Raw genomic sequence first — 25,074 nt, 5'->3', positions numbered from 1 at the left:
GCGCGAAGTCGAGCACTTTACGGTAGCACAGTTTAACGAGGACCAATACCGCACACCCTCGGTCCCTACGCAGACTGATCCAAGTGGTCACCCACCCGCACACTGATCGTAGCCAGTGATGCTTGACTTCGGTGATCTGCTGGGAACCGTGTCTTAACAATCAGTCCACTGCGGGACAAGAAGTTTGTGTCTTAGCATACTTAGTATTTAACTATTGTTACTAGAATCATTACAGTTAACAAATAATATTATGATAAAATAAATGTCATAAATACAGGGTGCGTAGCCAAGTCTTTCAACAAAAAATAAGCACCTTTTAAGTACTTTTTAAGCACTCAAAAATATTTTTAGGCACTATATGCATTAAGAAAATGCGAAAGAATTTTCAGACTTTACATGGTTGTGATAAAATAACTAGTTTCTGCCAAAGAACTCTTATCTTGATTATATTAGCCATTATGAAATAATGAAATTAAATGCAAGTGACGTAGAGTGGGTATCTCGATCCTGATTGTTTGTTGGTACCAATTCTCAGTATCCAGTACCAGTTCTCTTAAGTATTACGGCTTATATTCTTTTACAAAGACTTCAATCCCGCCAGTATTGGCGATCGAAATGGGCTGCAGGTGGTTTAGAGCAGAGCACTTTTGGGGAAAATTAGCACTTTTGGAATGCGAAGTGTTACCTATGGTAACACTTCGCATGCGTTCCCCTTTAGCGTGTGGAGAGTCATAGAGGAAGGAAGTACGTTAGTTTCTCTTTCGATTTTCATATAGATTAAAATCTTTTAAGTTGTAAAACTATATGGAACTGAAAACTATTAGCATAGTTCTAAAGAAAAGCATCATGGAAATTTTGAAAAATATTTTTATTAAATAGAAAGGAAAAATATTAAGAAAAGGGAAAGACTAGGAGAAGGAAGGGAGAAGGGCCAAAGGCATGAAACCGGTCTCTCCCCAGATGGCGTATTCGAGTGTTGCGATCGCCATGGCCACAAGTTGTGATCGCCAATGAGAAAAAGAAGGAAAAAAACTCTCTACTGCATTCTGTGCAGTAAAAATGTGTTAACAGTATTTGAAAGCTATAAGCTAAAATATACGAATTTTGTGCACATCAAATAATAAGCTTTCTAATCAACATTTCTCCAGCTTTTTTGTTTGAACTTCTACCGTTAAAGTGAGTGATTTTAAACTGTTTAACAGCATTTATCACCAAATTCATTGATTTTTATGAAAATTAATGCCTAAGTTTTCTCAAAAGTTTTATTTTGGAATAATTTGAATGATATTTGCTACATTGAACATTTTTTATTAAGTGGCTGTAGTTTTGGTAGATGTTTGTTCTTGATATTCCAGGATCACTAAATCTTAAGAACAAAATTTTTTTTAAGTAATTCAGCAAAAATCCTATGCGGTATTTTTTTTAAATTTTTTTATTGCTGCTATGCATTTGAAAATTTTATTCCCTATATAATCACTGCAATATATTTTATGCTTAGTTGCTACAATAAGTTAATAAGTATTTCCTAGCCACTCCCAAGCAAACCTCTACATGTTTTTTTTTTTTTTTTTAAATTTGCAAGTTTAAAATCTATTTAGTATCTTGCTGGTTGTAGTTGACCCAACTGATCGAATAACAAAATTTTTTCAGATAATAAGATATTGGAATTAATAGGGAAAATGTAAGATTTTTTTATACAATTAAAGCTCTAAAGTATAGTTCCCAATCCAATGGACACCTAATTCTACACTAGACAAATGTATTTCATGATTTAGTACATAATTTTTTTCATCTTTAGCATTATTTTGTTTGGCTATTGCATGGTGCATAGCGTTTTTAAAAAGTTTTTTCATTGGGCTTTCTTAAAGAGTGCTTGATTTTCCCCACATTGTTCTATTCAAGGTTTTCACAATTCATTTAGCCTCAATCTATTTTGGCAGACCATCAGTCCATAGCATATGAAAGCGCCAATCATTTTACATGTTTGATGAAATACTTCTGAGTCCACACGTGCTTCTACTGAGCTGGGTTCGGTGAGATTATTGCCTTCTTAGTTTCAGGCTTCATTTTCCATCCTCTGATATTGAACCGAAAAATCTCTTGATCATTTTATAATGGCTAATGTAATCAAGAAAAGAGTTCTTTGTCAGAAACTAGTTATTTTATCATGTTCATATAAAGTCTTTGAAAATTATTTTGCATTTTGCTAATGTATTTAGTGCTTAAAAATATTTTTTGAATGCTTAAAAAGTACTTAAAAGGCTACAGATAGCACCATTCCCTTACAACTGAATTGTGAGGAGTGGGGTGGGTCATGACATGGAATAGGGTCTTCTCCCCAGATGGCATATTCACACGTTTGGAACACAAATTTCATTTTACTGATTTTGATCATGATTAAAAGTGAACTTTATTATTTTGTGTTCGCTAATATGTTACAAGGAAATGAAGTTATGGTAAATTAAGTCAGCATGGTATGGTAATTATAAGTCAGCAAATATCATTAATAAACTTTTTAGTTTATATTAACTTTAAATAGTTTTTGATTAATAATTGTTTTACGATCTCTTTTTATTAAACGGGCATGAAAGTGGAGAAAAATAAACGAAGCAGACTTTTAGAATGCAGACACTGGAAGGTGGGAGTGTTCCGTGCAATACCGTGATATCAGTAAGATCATAAAAACAAAACTTCTAACTCTGGCGGGAGATTTTTTTTATATTGAAAGTGGCAGAAGCATTTAAACAGTGAAATTTAACTTTTTCTTAAATGTAACTTTAAACTTCTTTGACCACTACTATATTAAAGAAAAATAATCATTATATAGGGCTTAAAAATCATCGTTTTAAATTAATTACCAGTTAATCATTATAAATTAAAACAGTTGCTAACATCCACCTAAATATCATCTGATAGATTATTACTAACAGTTTTAGTCACTTAAGACTGTTTTATTTGACCAATCAAATAAAAAAAAATTTCTTCAGCAGCATCAATCATACTGCATTTTGTGATCATCTATCAAATTTTGCATCATTGAAATACATTCATCTTACAATGCACCACGTGAAACAAAAAAGAAATAGGTACATGGACAAACGCAGAAACGTCCAAAAACAAGAACTAGCAAAGTCGAGAGAATTAAATTGTATGGATGCGCAAATTCAATATGTGTTGCACCAAGGAGAAAACCCCAGATCAAATATCAGCGGCTGTAACGAACCTACTTAGAACTCAACTACCAAGAACCTCATCCCTTCCGCTCTACAGCAGAAGTCATGGTTGTCAAGGCAGCAGGATTGCGGAAAACCCATCTTTTTCCAGAAAAACCCAACCCACATGGGTTTTATTGGGCTTTTCTGGGTTGTTTTTTTTTTCTTCAAAAGAGAGGGCAGGATAGGTACCTTATTTTAAAAAAGCTTATTTTAATATTAATAATTAAGTTTCATTTATGAATTGACTTGCCATATAGGTAATTAAAGTGTAATTAATACAAATAAATTGGTGCAAAGGTCTGAATGAAGTTTATTCTGACATCACAATACCAAATGTTATATGTACTCACATACATCACACATTTGAAATCTTATTTTAACACAGCATTACTTTTTATTTATATTTTAATCTTAAAAAATAATTGAGTGATTTTTTTTTTTTTTGCATAGAAAGCAAATCAAAGGCACGGACTAATCAATGGCCATACAGTGAGTTAGTTTTTTTACCATAGGTGCATTTTTTTAGGCTAGACTATTTGTATATTTCAATAGAATAGCTCTGTAATATAACAAAGGATAAAAAAGATATCAATTTTAGAAAAACTCACTTGAGGGTAGGTTTTTCTGAGTGGGTTTTACTGGGTAAGTGGGTTTTTTGCAACCCTACAAAGCAGCGACGCACCCGCCGAAGCTCCACCCATTTTCTTTTGACAATAATTTTTCCTCAGGAGGCTACTGCTGGGGGGAAAAAAGTACATTAAAAGTATTGCTATCGATCGGGCGTCTTGGTTTTGGGGGTGGGGAGCTCTATAATAATTAGACCCCAAAAAAATTTTGTTTTTGGAGCTTTGTCAAAAAATTTAAAAATTGGAAGAAAAAAGCGGATTTCCGTTTTTTTTTGGNTTTTTTTTTTTTTTTTTTTTTTTTTTTTTTTTTTTTTTTGCAGAAGTTTTTTATTCCTCTCAAAAAGCCTAGACAGATAGTTTAAATATGAAGCATAATTATTCTACCTTGTTCAATTATTTTCTTACAGTGTTTCCAAAAGAATATATTCTGATATTAGCAATTTACCCCAGTGTGTGTTCTAAAACTAGCGTATATTTCAGTAAAAGTTATAATCTTACTTAGTGATTAAGTTATTTTATTCATTATTGTCTATAAAATTTTTATAACTTTGTTGTTTTCTATAAATAGTATTTTCTTAATTTCAGATGACAGACTCTCTTGCCCCTATTGTTGCTCAACATTACAACCAAATTCAAGAGAAAGGCTTGGAAGAACGCAAACAGAGCCGAATATTTCACATGAGAAACTTGAACAATTGGGTGAAGAGCATGTTAATAAGTAGGATGTTTTGCTTTATTTTCCCAATCTACTGAATTTTTTAAATACTAATTTTGTACTCTATAATGTATCCAGTACCAAAAGTTTCTGAATTTTTAATATATTTATTACATTTATTTTTATGAAATTTTGATTTTACTAAAGCTAAATTATATAAAAATATCTTAATATAAATACTTTAATACATGTTATAAAAAAAATTATATTTTATTATGTAAATATATAAATATTAATATTGAAAATATTTTTTCTCCAAAAATTTATTATGAAACCTCATTTGGGTAAAATACAATTCGAGTAATAAAGTTTTTAAACCAATAAATATGTAAAGAAATCATTATTTTGGCCGAACAATTTCTTTTATTTGAGGTGTAATTTTTTTTTCCCCTAATTGAGGCTCCTTACGCAGTTTCTATTAAATCAAATGTGTTTTTCTATGAATAATATCCGCCTCACATTTTAAGACATAAGTTATCTTATTCCTTCTTTATTAATTAAATCAGCGTGTTGTTTTTGATGTTAAGAACTAGTTAAAACTGCCAAATGCCTACAGTAATTGTTACACAGTCATGATGCAAGTTAAGTGTTTTGTGGTATATATAGCAAGTTAAATAAGTATATATACTAATTTATGACAGTATGTTAATATATAAATACTTAAATTAAGTCATCAAGGAGGAAATTTGTAGGTTAGATATATCAATATTAACAGCTTATAATTTGACTTAGGCTTACTAATTTACCTTTTTTTTTTCTTTTGTTAAAATGTTACATGTCTTATCTGCTTGAAGAAATCATTGTAAGCCCTAAAAATATTAAAAACATTATTTTAAAAAAATTTGTTTTATTTAAATGGGAATGGCTGAAAAAATCCGCTATTGTGAAACATGATTTCTTGTATGGAACTACAGTTTTTCATTGGGGGGGCAGTCTGAATTTTGGCTCAACAGCCTCAATGTATGGATTGCTAAATTGGTATAATTTTAAAGACATCAACAACATTTTTATTTTTTTATTTATTTTTGGTGTGTCAGTTTTCCATTGCAATCTTAAAGATCCCTTTTTCAATGTTTTTTTTTTTCATGATTCATTTTCACAATGTTAATTTTGTTTTCCAAAAAATATGCTTTACTAAATATTTCTAACAGTGTATTGAGTTGAGATTGTTAGTACTTATGCAAATAAAAACTTTATAATATTTTTGTTGTTTAAGAAAATTGGGATAGATTTTTCTAATTTTGGGGGATGCAGTAGGATCAAAGAGGCTACAGAACAGGAAAATAGATCAAGGAATTTAATTAATCTTGAAATATGGAATTTAATCAATCTTGTAAAATCAATGAATTTAATTAATCTTGAAAATCTGGGAATTTAATNTGAACTTAGGAAAAATATAATTTTCAGCTTTATTTTTTCAATTGGTAATTTTTATTTTCACTAAATGTTAAGTAGCAATGTAATCATTTATGTAATAATAGATTAGTACACGATTGTATGTCAACACATTGTTTATTACCTTAAACTGTCTGGGAATTTAATTAAAATACTCAAAAAAGTCATGAAAGATGAATTAATTTGAGATTCCTGAAAGTCCAATATTTTTTCCAAAAAATTTATTTTGTAATAATTTTTTTTTTTTTTTAATTTTTATTTTCAATTTTAATAGCAAGTAGAAGTGTTGTGTGTTAAATTTTATGCATATGGATAAGGCAAGCTGAAAACTTAATTGAAATTTCTGCCTCTGTTCACTAAAATCAGGAAAATTTGATAATTCAGTCTGGAAAAATCAGGGTATAAAGTGGGGAAATTTTTTACTGAGTGTCTGTAGCAGGGGTCTGTCCAGGACAAATTTATTATCGTTTAGCGGTACCTTCACAAATTCAACTTTAGGAAAAACGGTAGTTTCACAAATGCTTTTAAAAACGCAAATTCTAAGATTCTCCTCCCTTCCTCTTAAAATTTTGTTATTGTATCCCCGTAAGAAAAGGTAGCAGCACGTGCTTCGTCAGATAGTGTGGTGTGGTAAGCCTAACTGGTCCCTTACGCCATATTATATCAAGCTTTTTTTCGCAGAGGTTTTTTTTTTAATTAAATTACGAGGCGCACCCTTTGTAAACTTTACAGAAGTTGAAATTCGAACGTTATTCTAAACATTCGAACATTGTTCTAAATTTATTCTAACAAACCTTTATTTTTTATTAAACATTTTTGCTCTGTGAAACTTGTTTCTATATGGCCCTATGGGAAATGTTCTAATAATGAAAATAACTTTTAGTGCAAGTACTGCTAAATACTAAACAACGATTTTATGGATTTTTAAATTTGGAGACAATTTTAAGGCCAAAATTTTACATTAGCAAAATTATTTTTGAATTTACGGCAAAAAATATTTAAAAATTTACCATAAATAATGTCATGAATGATTTTTATTTGTAGTGACAATTTTTGAATCTTCTTACTTTACCATATTTTTGTGTTGATTTTTTTAGTATAATTTTTAATTTTCACAAATATGTCTAAATTTTCACAAAATACGTACCTCTCATAAAAACCTAGACAGACTGCCACCCTGATGATTACATTTTTAATTGAATATGTCAAAAATATATCCCTTAAAGTGTTAGCTTTTTTGTGATGGTAATGTTTGTTTGTTTCTTTTTTTCAGAAGAATTTGCTGAAAAGTTGAAAGAAGAAAGAGATAGAGACAAAAAGATTGTTTTAGATATTGGTGCTGGTAAAGGAGGAGATCTTTTAAAGTGGAAAAAAGGAGGCATTGATTATTTAGTTTGTGCTGGTAAAAGGTTTTTGTTGCTCTTAGCTTATTTTCTAAAATAAATTTATATTCTATATTAAAGAAGTTTGCAAAATTTCATTTATATCATTGTATTATTTTTTGTAAAATTGTGATATCCTCTTTTAAATATAAGGTTTTGAGGAAACCATTTTGAGGAGTTTTCTGTTTCTTTTGTGTCCTTAACTGATCAAACTTAATGGAAGGAGTTTTGAGTTGATTAAAACTTTCAAAAATATTTCAACACATTGTTTTAATGCATACAAATTAAAAACAGGTTTGTTTTTTTTTCGTTTCTAAGCCCGTGTAACACCTTGGACATTTTTTTCTTCAAAGTGAAAGAAAAGATATAAAAAATTCCCCAGAAGAATTAAGTTTCTTCCAACCTTAGTGACAGAAACTTTTTAAAACAGAAATTTGAATTTTTTTTTTAATTGATTGTATCTGTAATATAAGTTTGATTAATAGTGTAAATTCCCCACTTATTTAATGCATCATTCTTCAATAAATGACAATTTAAAAGCATCAATTCTTATAAAAATTTAATGCATTTCTTAAATTAAAATAATTACAATTTCTTTAAATATTTTAATCAAAAGAATATAGTTTGACCTAATTTTATAATTATATATGTAGAACAGTTAAATCAATCTAACATTTTACAAGTACAATTAAATTAACAAATCCCATACTAATCAAAAATGCAGTTTCAAATAGTTTTTATTGTATAGACCGTTACAAATTTTATAATGAATCACATTTCAATATGAATATTCAAAACTCTTGGATTAGTATACATAGATATTGAAATTCTCTAGAAAACCGAATCAAATAATATGAAAATTTTTTGTTTTTTTAAAAATTTATTTATTATTTTTTAAGAAAAAGTGTAGACCTAAAATATTTTAACTTTCCTGTACTACATTAAATTTTATTTATTAAAATTTAAACTATTTTAAAATATTTAATTTCAAAACAATCCATTTGGTCATTTTTAAATTTTTTTAAGTCATCATGTTTCTTCCATTTCTTATGTTTTTTTGTTTTGTTTTTTTATTCATTGTCATCATCAATAGCTTGGCTGCCCAGGGTGGGCCTTGGCCTTCTCAAGAAGTTTTTTTCAGGCTAACCTTTTTCCTGCTAGTGTTTTCCAGTTTATGAAGACCAAAAGATCTTTTTCTAGGCCATCTATCCATCTGAAATTCGGCCTGCCTCTTTTTCATGTGCCAACTGGTCTGGCATTGAAAACTCTTTTCGTGGTACGGTCTTCGTCCATTCTGATTACATAGCCTGCCCATTTTATTCTTTGTCGTTTATTAAAGTGAATAATGTCAGGTTCGTTATATGAGTGACAAAGCTCTAGATTTGATCTTCTAAGCCAACACCATTTTTTTGAATCCCTCCAAAAATACTTCTCAAGACCTTTCTCATAAAAGTACCAAACTTAGCCTCATTCGTACAAGATATGGTCCAGATTTCACAAACATATGTTAAAATTGATCTTAAAAGAGATTTATATAGTAAAACTTTTGTTTTTCTATGAATTAAATTAGATTTATGTATTTTCAAATTCCATTAAAACATTTGTTGGCTATAGTAATTCTCCTTGTGTATTTCTATTGAAATATTGTTCCAGTTGTTGATTGCAGAACCCAAGTAAGCGAAATTGTCAACAACCTCAAATTTATATTCTTCAATTTCTAAATGGGTGTTATTGAAGCTTGTTTTAGTACAGGGCAAATATTTAGTTTTCCTCTCGTTTATTCTCAGGCCCATCATGAGAGCCGCTTTCTCTAAAGAAATGAAAGCCTGTTTTAGTCTTGTTTTTTTATTAAGTTTCTTAAATTGTCTTGGGAAGAAACTCCAATCCTACTTTTAACTTATGTAAGTTTTTTTTTCTGATATAAAAATGTGTGTAATAGGGAGGTGAATGGTTTGTAAAAAGTATTTTTTTTCTTCCTAAATTATGAATCTGAAGCAGTATTTATTTTTTTATTGAATTGTTTTTATTTATATAAAATTGTTTTGCTGTAGATATTGCTGAAACATCTGTTGAGCAGTGTAAGCAGAGGTACATGGAGATGAAAGATCGTCATAAAAGGCAGCGAGAAAGAGGTTATTGTTTTGATGCTGAATTCATCACAGCTGATTGCACAAAAGTATTATGTACATTCTTGATTCTAAAAATTAAGGGTGTAATGAAAATGGTATATCATGCAATAGCAGGGGTCTGTTTAGAAGAAATTTGGGTCCATTAACGGATCCTTCAGAAAATAATTTATCTTATAATTGGACCCTTCACAAATTTGTTTATCATCATTATTGTTTTGTTAATTGAATAAACCCTTCTCGGGGAGGGGAAAGAAAGACGGTTCAAAACGAACTAAGTTTCCCTAAGTTTAAATTCCAAATGCAGTATTTTAAGAAGATATTTATACTTTTACAAACATTGTGTGCATATTCTTATTGATATTGAATGATAATTTTTTTTGTAAATAAATGATGGATCAATTTATATTTATTCATAAAATTAATTAATAGATTATTATGTAAATAAAAAATTAATTTCTTGCAATTTTATAAATAAAATATTATAAATTTAGGAATTGTTTAAATTTACTTCATGCGTAACATATTAAAAGGGATGCATAATTAAGTTGTGTTAATTAAAATATGTCATTTGAGATGATTAAAAATGTGACTGATTTTGTTTCCATTATTCGTCCGAAATGAATATTCTGTGTTGAGCAGAGTATAGGCTAAATACCAAATATTTGTATGTTGCATCTCTAATGTAGTAGCAACAATTGTTGTGCAGAATCTTGTCTCTATTTACAATCTAAAAACTTCTTGAAAAGGTTTTTAGTAATTTTTGCAATAGCAGGACTCTATTTGTACAAATTCACAAGAGCAGGACCCTGGTTGAAAGAATGTGACTTAACACTTATTTTATAATCACAAATTATGAGTAGTTTTTTCACAATTTTACAGAAACAGGACCTTTCGCAAAATGTCTGGACAGACCCCTGAATAGGGACCCAATATACATAGGGGGCGCTGTTTAAATATTTCTATCTAATTACTTGACTGTTTTTATGAATGGTTGACTAACAAGTTTCCTAAAGGCAGAAGAAATTTGGAAAACTTCCGGTGCATCCCTCCGCTTATGCTATGATTACGAAGCGATGTAGAAGCTTAATATTCTAAGAAAATGTGTTATTGTGATTTGTGTTTAAGTGCATGCATCATTTTAACATTCATTCTGCAATCTATGAATTCTAAGAGGTTGTAAGCTTTGAACAAATTTAATAAAATTAATATCACAACATATATAAAGTGTAAGGTTTGCCATGTTTTGTGTGTTATCCCTCATTTGGCTATATTAGTGTACAATATTGCTTTTTGTTATATTTTGAATAGCATTATAGCAAGCTTTTGGAGTTTTCCAAATTCTTGCTTGTTTTGTTTAAACTTTAAATTGAAAGAACGCATTATAATGTAAACACTACAAATAATAATATTGAATGGCACTTTTTTTCAAGCTTAGTCTTAAAAATCAATTAAAAGTAGTAACCCGGAAGTCTTGCGACTCATTTTAATCCCTAGTGTCATCTGTGCTTAGCTTTACACGGTCAATCATCCATACATTGTATTTTTACTGAAATCTGATAAACAGTAGGACTGGGTGATGTAAAGATTTTGGCATTGCAATGCATTGACACGCTAACATCGCGATATTTTGATGCATTTCGATGTTTTGGTGCGTTAATGTTTTATATTTAGTACTGCGTAAATTCGCAATTAGTAAGATGCATTTTTTTGATAATCATTTCTCAGTATTTAAGGACGTGGATGTCTGCAAAGTATTGGTTAAAAAACATTGAACGGCTGGATTTATTCTTTTAAAAAAATCAACCTTATTTGCACACACACAATATTAAAAGAAAAACCCTTCCATAACTAAGAGATTCAACAGCGCTTTGATTCTCAATCACATTCGGATTCATCGTGTCTGTAAAACTATGAGTCACGATGTTAAGAAAAAGACGGGGCAAGATAATGATCCTCTCCACAGTTATCACTTCACTTTTACGGAGGAAAATGCTCTTTGCGCGAGCTTGTTGACATCAACGTAGTATTGGGAACAATGCTCTACATCTTGCGTGTAGATATCGATGTCGGTGATACATTTGGAATTATCGTACACATCTAAGTAAATCACAATTTCTGATGCTTTGGAAAATTGCCAATCCAAACATCGGATCGGCGATGATTGCATAGTATCGATATTTTCCTATGCATCAATTTATCGTCCAGTCCTAATGAACAGTTTCAAGTAAATAAAAATTTAATAATTTGTCTTCTTAAATATCTACTTCTGGGATTATATTCTACCACTTTTATTGTGTTTAAGTTTGTTGAAATTGTTGTATGTCTTGAAAATGCTTTATTTTATGTATGTGAAGTTTTTTTTAAATTCAATTTGAAACATTATGACATGTTATAGGAGCCCAAAATATTTCTATGACCGGGGGTCCTGCTACACATAACTAATCATAACTAAAAGTTTAGTTTTAAAAGCTGGCAAAATTGCCAGGTATACTTTCTTTTAATGTAGAAAATAATTTTTTTGATTGATATATTTTATTAATTTTACTTACAGCAACGTTTAAAGGACCTCTATCAAAATCCTGATATCCAATTCAATATTGTGAGCATACAGTTTGCATTCCATTATTGCTTTGAGAGTCTTGCTCAGGCACGTACCATGTTACAGAATGTGAGCGAGTGCCTGAAACCAGGTGGATACTTCATAGGCACTCTTCCTGATGCTTATGAAATTATGTAAGTCCCATTATTATTTTATTGACTCTTATTTTTAATACAGTAAAACCTCGCTGCAACAATATTTTTTGAACCAAATATATATTATTGTAGACATATATATTGCTATATCAAGGGCCTACATACTTTGGGGACACAATAAGGATTTTTTTTAAATTTTAACGTTATATATTCATTAACTATTAATGTATATATTAATTTGCAGATAGGTTAATTATGGTTAAATAGTTAAAACAACTGAAATAAAGTAAGATCGCAAATATACCTGATAAACGTTTTTATTGAAAATAATCCGATATTTTTGTTTGTTTATTCATTATCATGACTGTTGAGTCAACCAACAAATATGCATTGAGTTCAAAGTACGAAAATGATTTTCGTTTGTGAATGGGGCTTTACCCACCCTCTATGCAAAAAATTCTCTTTCAGGTGTTAATGTGATGCTTGTGGTCATTTGTGACTCATGATCAGCTTTCAACATAAAGGAAATGATATCAGATAGGAATGTTACATCTGTGACTTCTTAAGAGATAAGGGATGCAATTCTAAGAATGGAAAGTCTTGGGGTGGTCAGCAGTGAGTCTTCTCTTGTCAGAAAAAAAGTGGCAAAACATGAAAAAATAAGATTTTTTACATTATTTTAAAACCAATAATAAATGGAGAACATAAGGTTGGGTGCGCCGTTTAACAACGGTTATACAAAAAAAAATTAATAATAAATAAAAAATTACAGGATTGAAGAAAATTTTTTTCATTGTTGTTGTTTTAATTTTTGTTATAATATTTTATCCTAACAATGATTGCAGGAAAAGGCTAGAAGATGCTGAGGATTGCACTTTTGGAAATGATGTTTATTCCATTTCCTTTCCTTCCAAAGACATTCCAAAATTATTTGGAGCAAAGTATGACTTTCATCTTGAAGGCGTTGTAGACTGCCCTGAGTTTCTAGTTTACTTTCCTGCCTTTCTCAAGTATGTTGACATTGCATGTTAGTTTTATAATCCTTTACAGATCAGGCTAACAAAATAATGAATTATAATCATTTTGATATTTATAATGTGGATATTCATTAAGTTCTCAAAATTATTATTTATTACAAATGGACAATTGCAGCATCTCTTAAATTTTCCAAATTATAGTCATTACTTCTTAAGATTGATTTCCTGATTACGAAAATAAAATTTTTAACTCTGACAAATAAATATTTATTTAATTATTAATATTTTAATTTCAGCGAAAACGCCCTCACTCGAAAACGACCGCTGATTGGTGTGACGTCATTAGAGCCTTACTCCTCACGACCTTCCCGTTGTTATTATATTATGTATTTTCTTTCTTGCGATTTTAACTAGCTCTTCTTTAACTTATTTTTTCCAAATTTTCCCGCGTGTATTTAAATGCGTATTTAGCAGCAAGTATTTTGAAATCTATTGCATATATAGAATCAAAATGGAAGAGGGGTTTCAAAAAGCTCAAACGGACAATTTGCTGCAAGTTACTGAAGAGATGATTATGGATTTTTTTCGAACGAACCAAGATTTCATTTCGCCTGAAATCAAAGGCATAAAGGCTCAAAGGTATAAATTTGTTTATTTATAAACTGTAGCTGTAAATAAGGGCGTCGGCAAGGAGGTGCACTTACACTACCCTGGATTTTCTTTAAGCAATTAAAAATAAATAGAAAAGCAATTTAGTTATAAAATTTTATGTAAAAAATTGATTAATCAAACAAGAATTGCAATCATACAGAATAGTTTTAATCTTTTTTTTTGTGGGGATGGTAGTTTGTTAAAGGGTTGCACCCCCCTATATTTTATTCTACCGGCGCCCCTGGNCAAACAGTTGAACAGTAACCATATAAAACCAGTATTTTGTTAGCAAATTAAAGCACCAATTGTATAATCACTATGATGTGAACAATCTAAATAAGCGTGTTGAGTTTATGTATAATTTTGACCAATTGGGAATTAGTAGATGGAAAAGAAAGGAAATTCATAATCGTTATTTCCTATTGTTAACTGGAACATTTTAAAGCTAATTTACTTATCTTCACTAAAATATAATTTAAATACTTCATCTACCCAATGCTTCAAATAACACTGATTCATGAGACAAATAATTATTGTTTATAATTTAAATTTAATTATTAGAACAAAAGTTAATCATTTTTATCATAAAGAGAAAGGAGAACAGCAAAGATCAGAGTTAGCAAGGTTTAGGACAGAATGGATTAATCCTCTGTTTAAACCAGGATTTAAACTGTCCTGTCCAAAACCCCTTTGTCTTAAACTATCCAAATCCCTTTTGTTCAAATTCTCCAAGACCCTTTCGTTCAAATTATGTCACACAATTTTTAAAAAAGTAATGTGAAAAATAAAAGGTTAATTTTTGAACAAGAAACAAGATGAAGACGAGTTTGTTTTATTAAAAAAGTTTATTATTATTTTTAATATTGCATTATTTATCCTTATGCGAAAACATAATTTATCTGTATAAAAAACATATTTAAAGGTTAAAGTATTCACTTTTGTTATTTAGTGAATTGTGCAGCTTCAAAAGTTATTAATCTTTTCCTATTATATTATTTTCCTTTAATAATTTAAAGTAAAAGTAAGCTAAGGTAAAAGTATCAAATATTTATTAATATAATTATTATTTGTACAATGGTTACGCATATTAAATTTTTACCTTTTAAAAATGTTCAAGGTTTTGGACACTTTTAGGACAGTTTAAGACAGTAAAACCCATGTGTCCTGTCCAAAACCAGTTTAGGGTGTCCAAAACCCCAACCCTGGCAGAGATATTTAAGGTATCCAATATTTCAATAGTTTAAAATTTGCAGTTTTTGAAATATACCAATATATGCAACAGACTGTAACTATATTTATTTGAAAAATTTAATAAGATTAAAAATTATCTTAAAATCTAGTTTTGTGTTTGTCAGTACTTTTTACTTTTGTTTATCGACAAATATAACCATTAAATATATCTCAGATTCTTAAGTTTCATTATTAGAAATATCTGATAAATACTGGAAATATTACATTCTACTTTCGTTTGATGTTTTATTACAATACTTTCATTATTTATTTTAATTTACATATTATGAATTTGAAAGCTGCGAGCTCTAATCTATGAATTGCAACTTTGAATGATGTATGTTTTTGGTTAAACAATTTTTTTCAAAAATATTCAGCTGATTTTTACGAACAAATGAAATTATTTCATTTATGCACATGACTTTGAGAGACGTTAACTTTCTAGTTTTCATAAAAATGCCTGTCTAATGAACTGTTATGAGATGGTCCGTTATAATTGGTCCACTGCATTGTCCTATCCCTCAATTTAATTTGAAAGTATTTATTTTTATTGCTGAAATAACTTTAGGAAAGTTATTCTGTTATTAAAATTAATCATTAACATTACAGGGGTCTGTCTAGGTTTTTATGAGAGGTACCTATTTTGTTAAAATTTAGACATAATTTGTGAAAATTAAATATTATATTAAAAAATCAGCACAAAAATATGGTAAAGTAAGAAGATATTTTCAAAAATTGTCGCTACAAATAAAAATAATTTTTTACTGGTAAATGTTTATATATGTTTCCCCTTATATTCAAAGATAATTTTGCTATTTTAAAATTTTGGGCTTAAAATTGTATCCAAATTTAAAAATCATTGTCCATTGTTACATTTCAAATTGAATTTTAAAAAATCATGCATTTAGCAGTACTTGCACTCAAAGTTATTTTCATTATGAGAACATTTTCCATAGGTTCATATAAAACAAGTTTCACAGAGAAAAAATGTCTCATAAAAAAAATAAAGGTCTGTTAGAATAAATTTAGAATAATATTAGAATGTTTAGAATAATGTTCGAATTTCAACTTACTAGGTACAATTTCAACTGTAAAGTTTACAGAGGGAGCACCTTGTCATTTAATTTTTTAAAAAAACTCTGGGAAAAAAAGCTCGCTATAATATGGTGTAAGCGACCGGTTAGGCTTACCATACCACACTATCTGACGAAGCATGTGCTACCTTTTCTTACGAGGATACGAAAACAAAATTTTAAGAGGCAGGGAGGAGACTCTTAGAACTTGCTTTTTTTAAAAGTATTTTGTGAAACTACCGTTTTTCCTAAAGTTGAATTTGTGAAGGTACCGCTAAACGGTAGTAAATTTGTCCTGGACAGACCCCTGCATTAGTCCATGTTATATATTATTTAATTTATATTTGTAATGTAGCAGCTAGGATATTAAAATGGTAGCTAAGAGAAGAATTTTTTTACTCAGTTTAAAATTTATATTAAATTAATATATTACCAATGTGTGCACATTGAGTTAATATCTAAATATCTATTGAGTTATATTTTAAGGTTAAAAATATTTTTTAACTTGACCTATGAAAAGGTTTTGGAAATACTTTCTACCTTGAAGTTTGAAATTCTGTTACTAAGTTCAATGGAACATACATCAATGAATGAAATGAAACAAAAATCATTTTAAAATGTTATTTAGTTACTAAAGGAATTAAACTTCTTTTTCTCTTTTTAATGGGAACCCTTGAGTTCAAACTGAGAACTTCTATACTTAGTTTAATATATCAGATATGTATTTTCTTTAAAAAAAAATGAAAAGTTTTTTTTTTCTTTGTTGGTGTAAGACCGGTTCCGATATGTGCTTGTGGTTTGAAGCATGAAGTACAAACATGGTATCCGCGCACCTGGAAAGTCATGAAAATTCATAGAAAGTCACGAATTTCAGAATTGAACAAAATTTGTCATGAAATGTCATGATTTTTACTTTTTTTTAAAAAAAAAATCATGGATTTAGGTCGCCAAAAAATCTAATTTTTAAAATGGAATCCCCTCCCCTCAATTTCATGCAGTTCCGAATATCTGAATTCCTAACAAAATCACTACTCACAGTCATATTTTATTAGAATATAAAATGTCTTTATCATGTTCTTTAAAAATTATGGTGTTCTTTCAAAAAATGAAAGAAAAAACATTACTTCTAGAGTGAATTATCTTTCAATTTAAAATTCTAGCTGAAGCAATCCAGTCATTGGCGAATTTTTTTTATTATTATTCCAAAATGGGAACAGAAAAATCAAGAGTATTTCTTTACTCTCCGATACACAAGAAAAGTATCTTTAGAATGTAATTCTGCAGGAAAGCAACAAAAAAATTTGCTTTTGTATTTTTTTCAGCTATTTTATTGCTTAACTCTTTCTTCACTCTGTTTTTCAAATTTAAAATCTGTAAATATGAAGATGCAGAGAGCAATTAATGTTATTATAATGCTTTTTTAAATTTATTGTTTTGTCTTTGTTGGAGAAAATAGTAACTTCTTTAAGTCATGAAAAATTCTTGGAATTAGTCATGGAAAATCATGAAAAGTCATGAATTTAAAAATCTGAAATGTGGAAGATACCCTGATAACAACTTGTACTACCTCGAAACGGATTGCAGCTTCTACTTTAAATAGCTAACAAAGTTTTATTTTCAATTTATTTGTGTTGGAAAAAGTACGCAATAGAGGTTAATATTTGTGTCTTTAGATTGTAAATCTTATTATAATTGGTACTTGCACTTCAAGAAGAAGAAAACCTCCCATACCCACACATGTGACATATGACGCCAGTGCCAGAATCTTTATCAGCAAAATGGCATATTAAAGTTGAGCTAAGTTTTGTGGCAATATGGTCATCATTGCCCGCAGGCATTATTTACTTCCCACACAAATTCATAGATGATTGTGTTCTTCAAAAGATCCGGATTTCCAGATTTTTCTCTAACCGCAATCCGGAAATCCGAAGTCTAGAACTTTTAAGAAATCATCAACCACATAAATGTGAGTAGACATAAAAGTAAACTTATACAAATTATTAATTTAAATTATGCTGCATATAATTTATTTAGAATTTCATGTTTTTAAAATATCAATGATTTAAATTCATGAAGACATTATTTTTTGAAATGCGTCATTAATGATTTTCCTCGAGAAATTTTTCGGATTTTTGAGTTGGGCTCACAATCACCCCTGAACATTGACAAATTGCAGCTCATTGACGAGAATAATTAAGTATAATGTGGTTAAATCAGTAATTTATGGGTGTAAAAATTATCAAAAAAACAAACTTCAATAAAAGATACTGATATGAATTACATTATTGATTCGGTCATATTATAAATAATTATATTCGTTAATAATTCTGTCAGAGCCAAAATTTCATTCGGTAAAATGGAAATTTCTTTCCCTCCCTAAAGCATAAGTTTGCGGCGCCCCTGCAAATTATTTAACTGTACCAATCATCAAGCACTTTAAGAGCTATAATACAAATAATTAAATAGTTTAAAATTTTATTACGAATAGGGAAATTGGGTACTTGCACTTCAAGAAGAAGAAGACCTCCCATACCCACACATGTGACCTATGACGCCAGTGCCAGCTAATTTTTATCAGCAAAATGGCGTATTAAAGTTGAGATTAGTTTTTCTGCATAAGTTAGAATGTTAATTAATGATAAATTAATTAAATACAGAGACATATCATACATCAGATTAATTGAAATATAATTCTTTCTCCTCTACTTCTTTTCCTTAACTTAGATTTATTATTTGTTTGTGTATTTTATTGTAACCATGATATATTTTTGTTTTGTGTACCTGGCAACTTCAGTGCGTAATTAGTTTGTTTATGTTCCGCATGGCTTCGCGTCTGTCTTTGTGTTAAGTCTCTGTGTAAATATATAGTGAAAGAATTGAAATCTTTTAGAAAGAATTTGGAATGTGTCACTTCTTAAGAGAATTGCTTCTTCACAATATTGGCTTACTCGAAATAGAATGGGAAGAACAGTTGCTAACGTAAACAAATGCCACGTTTCAACAATCAATCAGGATCGAGATACCCATTCAGTTGTAAAAAGCATTCCCTAAAATATATTTTTAAAAACTTTGTGTACCAAGTCAGGCAGATTTCTTTTAACAGAGCTTTGAAATTCACCAAAACATGTTCCTCTATAATATAATGAAATATTTTCAAATAATGAATTTATGTAAATAAAATAAATAATAATAATAATGTAAATATAAAAATAACATTGTAAATATAATAATAATATCAATATAATAGTAATAATAATTCAAATATTGAATATATTTGTTTCAGACTGGCAGAGGAAGTTGACCTGGAACTATTGTATTCTACGCCATTTGCTGATTATTTTGATGAAAAACAAAAAATTAAAGAAGGACAATTTCTATTAACAAAGATGCAATCTTTAGAAGTATGTCTTTATTTAAAGTTAAACAAGTATGATGAAAATTAAGGCTATTTGATTTGTATGTACTATAACGTATCAAGCTATATTAAGAAACAGTGCTTTGTTTTATAAAAAAAACATTTATTTCACAACAACAAATACAGTAACGAAATTAAATTACCCTTAACGGGATAGCAATAATCTTGCTATAAAATAAAGAAACACTCGTAACGGATTAGTATAAGCTTCAAATTTAAAAACCAAAAAAAGGCAAATATTTTTTAAAATTAGATTTAAGGTAAAACAATGACTGTTTTGACTATTAAGCATTATCTGATAAACACTTAAAATCTAAAACTATTGCAGCTGTTTTTAAAAGATCAAAATTTGAATTCTAAGAATGAATGTGATGCATGCATTACCCTTTAAAAAAAATTAAAAACTTCTTTTTTACGTGTGAGCATTTAATGTAAAGCCATTGTCACAATTTTCTTAACATGTTGCCACAAATGATGGCTATAATCACCAAATTTTTGGTGATGAGTAGGCAAGTGACGGTTATAGCTATCCTACTGTCTCAAACAAAAACTCTTTTTAATAGATCTGCTAATAACCACCTCTTTTTAAATACTTGTTCCTATTCTTTAATCAGATTCTTTGAAGGAACTGAAAAATTCATCATCATAGTTAGCCAGACAGCCCAATGTGGGCCAATGCCTTCTTCTGAAGATTTCTCCATAACACTTAAAAATCAGTTACCTCAAAAATCCGGGAAAATGATCAACTTTGGAATAAAGGGCATGAAAATAGATACTCTGATACATTTCAATTTATAAAAAAGGGAATATCGTTAGTAGTATACTAGTAAATATACTAATGCATTTATTTTTTAATTATTCAATAATACATTGAAGAAAAGAAGAAGGGAAAGTAGCATTGCAGATAACATATATAATGTTTTGTTTGCTTGGGACGAGAAGAAAATGTCGTGACGACAATTACAGTCGTTGAGAGTTTTCATGGAAAAACTGCGACAAAATGTGATAATGTTCACTTCCTACAGGGTTGCCACTCCACAGGGAAAAACTCGAAAATACAGGGAATTTAAAAATCACCAAAAATATCAGGGAATTGTGAGTTTTTCTTTAGAAACTGAGAAAATGCAAGGAATTTTGTTTCTTATTTTCATCTTTTAAAAAATGGTAACCATTCAAAGTACCAATCTATGGGATATTCAGGGATGATATTTCAGCTATATTAAACTATTTCATTTACTATAGCATTATTTGTTATAAATATGTTCGGCTGTTCCTTTTTTTCTCTAAGTTTTTTCATCAGTTATAACTAGTATAGTTAGTTAGTCTAATACAAGATCACAGTGATTGTTGTGTTTCCTCTTAATATATTGTGTATAATATGTACAGGGAAAACACAGGGGATTTTTTTTATTATCCAGATTTGAGTGGCAGCCCTATCCAAACATACGACTTACGATCAATTTCATATGGCAGACATACACGATCACCAAGTTTGAATTATGTAGCACATGTTAAACAAAGTTATCGTTTTAGCTTCGTTGTTTTAATATTTGCTTAATTTCAAGACTTTTCTGTGTTTGATTTAAAAATAAATGCTTTTTCCTGATTGAATTTTATCATGAATGCTAACCAATAGCTGTGATACCAAAATGCTATTATTTTGAAACCCATTGACTACTAAAGATACCAGTTTTGACCATGCTTGATTCCTCTATTATATATGTATATTATATATGTATTCTATTATATATGTATTCTCTATTATATATGTATTCCTCCAATGCAGCTCATGCATGTCGTAAAAAGCGACTAAAATGGGTACCCAGTGTCTGGGGGTATAACCGGGCACCTTGCCTCTGGGGATTATATCAGGGGTCTGACCCTCCTGGTTGGGGGTTGGGCATAGGGTTGACACTTCTATCCTGTAAAAACTTCTTGTTACGAAATCCTTAGAAGAAAAATCCCAAATGACGTCATCACGAAAGCGGGGGAGGTCGCGGGTGAGATGGGCTGACTCGGTGGAGTCTGATTTTCTTGCAATTAATGAAAAGAATTGGAGATCAAAGATAAATTGGAAGTCATTATGAATAAATCTTCAGAGGACGGCATTGGCCCACATTGAGCTGTCTGGCCAACTATGATGATGATTCCTCTATTATCTAAGATGCTATCTTATAATCTTTTTTATGTCAGTCGAGAGACTCATAATTATAAACACAGCTGAAAATGAATTTCATAAATATTATATTGTAATAAACACATGCTTGATTCCTCTGTTACATTTGTTGCTACCTTTTTATGCATGCAGAAAGATTCATAACTCAAAATCAATTTTATAAATCTTATTTATTAATAATGATTAAAAAAAGGTTAAAGAAACTATGTGCTAGAAATTTTTGTAACAAATGGCAATCGTTAAAACTTGTGCTTTTACATTAGGATTCTCGACAGAATTCAGCAAAAATCTTGTAAACATTTCACTTAGGCTTGGCCAGAGCAATCTCATTGTTTTTTTTAAATGGTTACCTCATTTAAATGGTTATTGTTCACTGTTTCATTTATTACTCTATAAATGATTTTGTATTTCATTTATTACTCTTTTTTTTTCTATTTTTGGAAAAATAAACATTATCAGGGGTCTGTCCAGGGAAACTTAACTACCATTAAGCGGTACTTTCACAAATTCAGCGTTTGAAAAAAACGGTAGTTTTGCAAAATGTTTTTAAAAAAGCAAGTTCTAAGATTCTCTACCTCTTAAAATTTTGTTTTTGTGTCCCCATAAAAACTGTAAATCCCAGAGTTTTTTAAAATGACACAACGAGGTTCTCTCTATATAAACTATACAGAAAGTCAAAATTCGAACATCATTCTAAGCATTCGAACATTATTGTAAATTTATTCTAACAGAGCTTTATTTTTTTAAGAAAAGTTTTTTTACCTATGAAACTTTTTCTGTATGACCTAATCAAAAATGTTCTCATAATGAAAATAACTTTTAGTTCTAGAACTGTTAAATGCAAGAAATTTTGATAAAATTTTAAGCTCGAAATTTTACAACAGCAAAATTATTTTTTAATGTATGGGGAAAAAATATGTAGAAATACACCAGTCATGAATGATTTTTATTTGTAGTGACAATTCTTGAAAATAATTTCTTATTTTACCATATTTTGGTGTTGATTTTTTAACGTAACTTTTATTTTTCACAAATTATGTCTAAATTTTCACAAAATAGATACCTCTAAGAAAAAACCTAGACAAGACTCCTGATTATTGCTTTTCTAATTGATAATTAAATTTTAATATCATTGCATTTGTATCAATGTAACTTTTATTTCTTTGACTACCATCTGTTGTTATTCATTTATTTTTTTAACTCAGGATATTTTATTGTGTAATGCTTCTGAGTAACTGCAACCCGTTTTTTTTTAGACGTATCCACCCTTTCTTAAGAATCAAGTTTTAATGGGATGTGATGATGAGTATTATCATGCAAAAGAAAAACTGAAACTGATTACATCTGATAAAGAATCTGATAAGGATCACGTTGTAAGTATTTCTTATTTACAGTGTGTGTAAAATGTGTTAGATTTATTGAAAGATGTTAAAGCATATTCTTTATTTTTAGGGAACCCTTTCACAGTCAGAGTGGGAGGTTGCAAGTAAGTACAATTTGAATTTAAATATTACACAAATTGCAAATATACACAATACATAATTGCAAATATTTATTATCCCAATTAAACTCGGGCGTAGCAGAATTCATCAATATGTTTTGTTTATCACGTTTTTACTCGGGCGGAAGCAAAACAAAAAATAATGATAATCTGCTGTGATTGGAGGTTTGCCAATTTTTGTTTTAAGAGTTTTGCTGTTTGTGGGACTGCAGACGTGTGTTTTGTACAATTGTGTATACGACGGTTGATGAATATACATAGAAAAAGGAGTTTAAAAAAATGACGTTCGCGAACGAAAGTGAAAGTAATACAGGTGATGTTTCAGATTATGAAAATGTGAACATGTACAAAGACTAATATTCAACTTGTTTCATTTGCCCGAGATAACTCCGGATAGTAAACTGATGGCAAATTAAATAATTTTTTACACATAAAAAATTTGAAATTTCAACTTAGAACTTGTGTATTACGTTTTGTTTTAGTTCTTTGTATTTATTAATGAAATAAAAGAAAATATGTTGATTTTTTTCATTTTTTTTTTCAAAATAATTGGTAAGGAAAGCTGTTAAACAACATAAAGTCTTTGTGTGTAATTTTTATGGACCTTAACATTTGCTGCACGTATGTTGGGTTAAGTTTAATTTTTACTATAATTATCCTTGCAGCCACAATGGCTCGGGATAGAGCGTTCGCCTTCCAATGAGGCGAACCGTTTTCGAATCCCAGTCGATACGAATTCCGCATCCAGCTCGCACCGACCACAGTGCTGACGTGAAATATCCTCAGTGGTAGATGGATCATGGGTTAGAGTCCCCTTGCCGTCGGGCTAACCGTGGGAAGTTCTCGTGGTCTTCTTCTCCATGTAACGCAAATGCGTGTTAGCTCCATCGAAAAGTCCTCCACGAAGACAAATGTCACCCAATACTCGATCCAGGAGTTCCCAGAGTCTTGGATTGGGCTCAAAATTACAAGGCTACAGAGTTGAATATTAGTAGTTGTAAACCCATAAAATTGGGTCGGCTGTTCAACGACGGTTATAAAATATAAAAAATAATGATCTTTGTCTGGAGGTCGCAGAGAAATTCGAATTATGTAGATAATTCTGAAGATAATTCACTTTGTAAATTCCACTACACGGGTATTGTATAATATTGTATAGATTTATCCAGTCAAGATGTACTGCATTACTTTCACTAAAAATTTTGCAGTGTTATTATTGTCATTTTTTTTTAAGTAAATAAAGTGATTCTTAACGAATGCTTTTAAACTTAATATGAATTAATTATAATTTTTATTACAGGTATGTATGTTGTGTTTGCTTTCCGAAAGAAAGAAAAAACTGTATCAGCTTGATGAATAGTTTTTTTGGCTTTGAATTAATTATCTCATCATCTCATTTAAAATATTTTATGATGTATCTCATATAAAATTCTTCATAAAAATATTAAAAAAAGTATCTCCTTTTTATGTCTTGTTTTTTTAATTTATTTAATTCTACATTAAAATAACAAACTTTTTTTTTCCATTTTTTGTCAGGGTTGGCATAGTATTCGGCATGTGTATGATAGTTTTTACTGCATTGAAAAAAAACATTTTTTTTTTTTTGATGTTTACGCATGGTGCGTAGTGTTTTTAAAAAGTGCTTTTTTTCGTTTTTAAAAGCCCTTAAAGGTGCTTTTTTCATAGGGCGTTTTTAAAAAGTACTTAATTTTCCCTTTTCGAAAATTTGACCACGTATTCACCACCAAAATTTCACCACGTATTATGCAAACGCGTGATTTTTACATTATTCTATTCTACGTTATTCACAATCTATTTCACAATCTATTCACAATCTATTCGTTATTCACAATCTATTATATACCTTTGGTTCATATCTTATAAAAACGCCAATC

The 25,074-nt window shown here is 29.5% G+C and overlaps 1 protein-coding gene across 4 annotated transcripts; it reads left to right on the top strand.

Moving 5' to 3' along the window:
- Window positions 1–1,022: 1,022 nt before the first annotated feature.
- On the top strand, window positions 1,023–24,642 carry LOC107437605 (RNA guanine-7 methyltransferase). 4 transcript variants are annotated; one of them, XM_043045073.2, is made up of 10 exons: window positions 1,023–1,176; window positions 4,427–4,559; window positions 7,225–7,353; window positions 9,385–9,509; window positions 12,014–12,195; window positions 13,002–13,166; window positions 19,371–19,488; window positions 22,935–23,051; window positions 23,131–23,164; window positions 24,480–24,642. In XM_043045073.2, the coding sequence occupies exons 2-10, from the start codon at window positions 4,427–4,429 to the stop codon at window positions 24,530–24,532; spliced, it is 1,056 nt and encodes a 351-aa protein (XP_042901007.1). In that variant the 5' UTR covers window positions 1,023–1,176; the 3' UTR covers window positions 24,533–24,642. The 4 variants fall into 4 exon arrangements, with proteins under 4 accessions (XP_042901007.1, XP_042901008.1, XP_071042274.1 ...); XM_043045074.2 differs by having other exon boundaries at window positions 1,160–1,413; XM_071186173.1 differs by having other exon boundaries at window positions 1,171–1,389.
- Window positions 24,643–25,074: the final 432 nt, after the last annotated feature.

The sequence above is a fragment of the Parasteatoda tepidariorum genome, chromosome 10, assembly GCF_043381705.1.
Source record: "Parasteatoda tepidariorum isolate YZ-2023 chromosome 10, CAS_Ptep_4.0, whole genome shotgun sequence".
NCBI classification, from domain to species: domain Eukaryota; kingdom Metazoa; phylum Arthropoda; class Arachnida; order Araneae; family Theridiidae; genus Parasteatoda; species Parasteatoda tepidariorum.
Note: the sequence above shows the minus strand (reverse complement) of the source record. Positions and strands in the feature narration are given on the sequence as shown.